Here is a 2500-nt window from a genome sequence, read left to right as displayed (position 1 = left end):
AACACTCAAGGTAAGTCGGTAACCTGGTAAACCCTCTGACATCTGTCAGCCCGGTACGAAAGCAAACTATCATGGTTAAGAGGTTTTCTTTTTTGACGGGAGCTCTCCTGTCTCTCTGTCAGCTGGACATCCTGACCAACCTGGCTAACGAAGCCAACATCTCCACCATCCTGAGAGAGTTCCAGGTCAGTCTTCCTCTACCTCTCCTCTGTCTATATCCCCTTACACACACACACACGCACACACACACATACACACATAACACAACAGTGGACAGCCTCAGTGCTTGACATTCCATAACCCGTCCCTCCTCTCTCCCGTGGTCAGACCTATGTGAAGAGCCAGGACAAGGCGTTCGCGGCGGCCACCATCCAGGCCATCGGCAGGTGCGCCACCAACATCTCCGATGTGACGGACACCTGCCTCAACGGACTGGTGCTGCTGCTCTCCAACAGAGACGGTGAGGAGCCACCGGTCAGATCGATACCCCGCTAGAAAACACCCTTGCCTAAATCCCCTACCGCTGGTGTGTCCAGAGGGCTTGGAGTGAAAGGCGGTGCAGTCACGGTCCCGTGTGAGCCTATGTGGTCTATAAGGGCAGTGTTGTCTCTCCTCTCCACAGAGACGGTGGTGGCGGAGAGCGTGGTGGTGATCAAGAAGCTGCTGCAGACCCAGCCCACCCAGCACAGCGACATCATCAAACACATGGCCAAGCTCTTCGACAACATCACTGTACGTTTTGGCATGTTTGTGTAAAAACATGTAGCAATAAAAAAAAAAAACGTCATGACACCCCCCCCCCCGCGCGCGCGCTTTGGCACAAGCTTCTATGTATATACATGGAAGTCACGCCGAACAACCTTCTCTGTCCACGTCCAGGTGCCGATGGCGCGGGCCAGCATCCTGTGGCTGATCGGGGAGTACTGCGAGAGGGTGCCCAAGATCGCCCCGGACGTGCTCCGCAAGATGGCCAAGAGCTTCACCTCGGAGGAGGACATCGTCAAGCTGCAGACGGTCAACCTGGCGGCCAAGCTCTACCTGACCAACTCAAAACAGGTACGGACGGACCGCCCGGGGTGTCACCAGGGCACGCCCCTCCCTCCGTCCGTCGCTCAGCGTGAGATAGACACGTTCTACCGCCAAGCTCTTATTACTGTACCGAGTCACACGCCTTAACACATCCTAAAACAATCGTCCGGGTTTCTTGTCCTTCGTCAGTTATTAGTCAACTCAGGCGCCTGTACCTTCTCAAGCAGCACTGTACTGTTCGTTTCTCTTAAGTGGTAAGAATCAAACTGCTACAGTTAGCAGTCCTTCTGCCACCCCTGAGGTAAATGCCCTTTCTAAATATGCAGCTGTGTCAGAGCGCTGCGTTAATGTAGCGCGTCCCCCTCGCCATCGCCTCCGCCTGCCGTCCCCACGCTCATTCCACCAGATGGGAGGGAATATGGCCGCCTGCCTGGCCGGGTTTATGGCTACAGACGCTGCCTTCTCAAACGAGCACATCATTACACTCCCTGCCCCTGGTAATGTGACAGTGAGAGGGAGGGATGGAGAGCGGGAGAGAGAGAGAGAGAGAGAGATGGGTAAATGCTGCTCTCCGGGGGTAGTAAGTCTTGTTTTTATACCTCCTTGAATAATATATGATAGTGTAAGCGCTCCCTCTCCCCCATCTCGGGCCATAAAAGCAGGGCAGAGGGAGAGTTTGTCACTCGTCCTACAGCTGTAGAGGGGGAGCAAGTCTGCTGGATGGGGACTGAGGGTACAGGTGAGGAGACAGAGCAGTGTTGATGAGGACTGCGTGTAGTGTGATGGGTCGTGATTCATAAGCTAACCCTCACCCAGAACAGAGTTGGTCTTTGTGGTATCAAATGTAATACACTGTATGTACACACTCTCTCCCTCACATGTCTCTTCGACTTTCTCCCTCCATTATCTGTCCCTTATACACTCCTGCTCCCAACCCTCTTTTTCTCTTCTATTTCTCTCTTTCACTCTCTCTCTCTCTCTCTCTCTCTCTCTCTCTCTCTCTCTCTCTCCCACTCTCTCTCTCTCCCACTCTCCCACTCTCTCTCTCTCTCTCCCTCTCCCACTCTCCCTCTCCCACTCTCCCACTCTCTCTCTCTCCCTCTCTCTCTCTCTCTCTCTCTCTCTCTCCCTCTCCCTCTCCCTCTCCCTCTCCCTCTCCCTCTCCCTCTCCCTCTCTCTCTCCCTCTCCCTCTCCCTCTCCCTCTCCCTCTCCAGACCAAGCTGTTGACCCAGTACATCCTGAACCTGGGGAAGTACGACCAGAACTATGACATAAGAGACCGCACCCGCTTCATCCGACAGCTGATTGTGCCCAATGAGAAGAGCGGAGCGCTCAGCAAGTACGCCCGCCGCATCCTCCTGGCTCCCAAACCAGCGCCCCTCCTGGAGTCTGCCTTCAAAGGTACCGCTCCATCTTCATCTACTGTATAGACGGTACACGTGGAAAAAGAAACTGTTGTGTTGATTGCTA

At 54.3% G+C, this 2500-nt stretch overlaps 1 protein-coding gene across 1 annotated transcript in view; it reads left to right on the top strand.

The window, feature by feature from the left end:
• ap3b1a (adaptor related protein complex 3 subunit beta 1a) overlaps positions 1-2500 on the top strand; it is a gene marked incomplete at its 5' end in the record, with an annotated part of 55773 nt that overhangs the window by 19857 nt on the left and 33416 nt on the right. Inside the window, 6 exons of the mRNA XM_080527889.1 lie at positions 1-10; positions 123-185; positions 328-460; positions 623-732; positions 880-1056; positions 2245-2431. The exon at positions 1-10 is cut by the window's left edge and continues 62 nt beyond it. Coding sequence (XP_080384015.1) covers positions 1-10; positions 123-185; positions 328-460; positions 623-732; positions 880-1056; positions 2245-2431 — 680 coding nt within the window. The remainder of the gene's footprint in view (positions 11-122; positions 186-327; positions 461-622; positions 733-879; positions 1057-2244; positions 2432-2500) is intronic.

The sequence above is a fragment of the Nansenia antarctica genome (assembly GCF_963989245.1).
Source record: "Nansenia antarctica genome assembly, chromosome: 4".
Lineage (NCBI taxonomy): Eukaryota > Metazoa > Chordata > Actinopteri > Argentiniformes > Microstomatidae > Nansenia > Nansenia antarctica.
The sequence above is the reverse complement of the archived record's forward strand: the minus strand, read 5'-3'. Positions and strand labels throughout refer to the sequence as shown.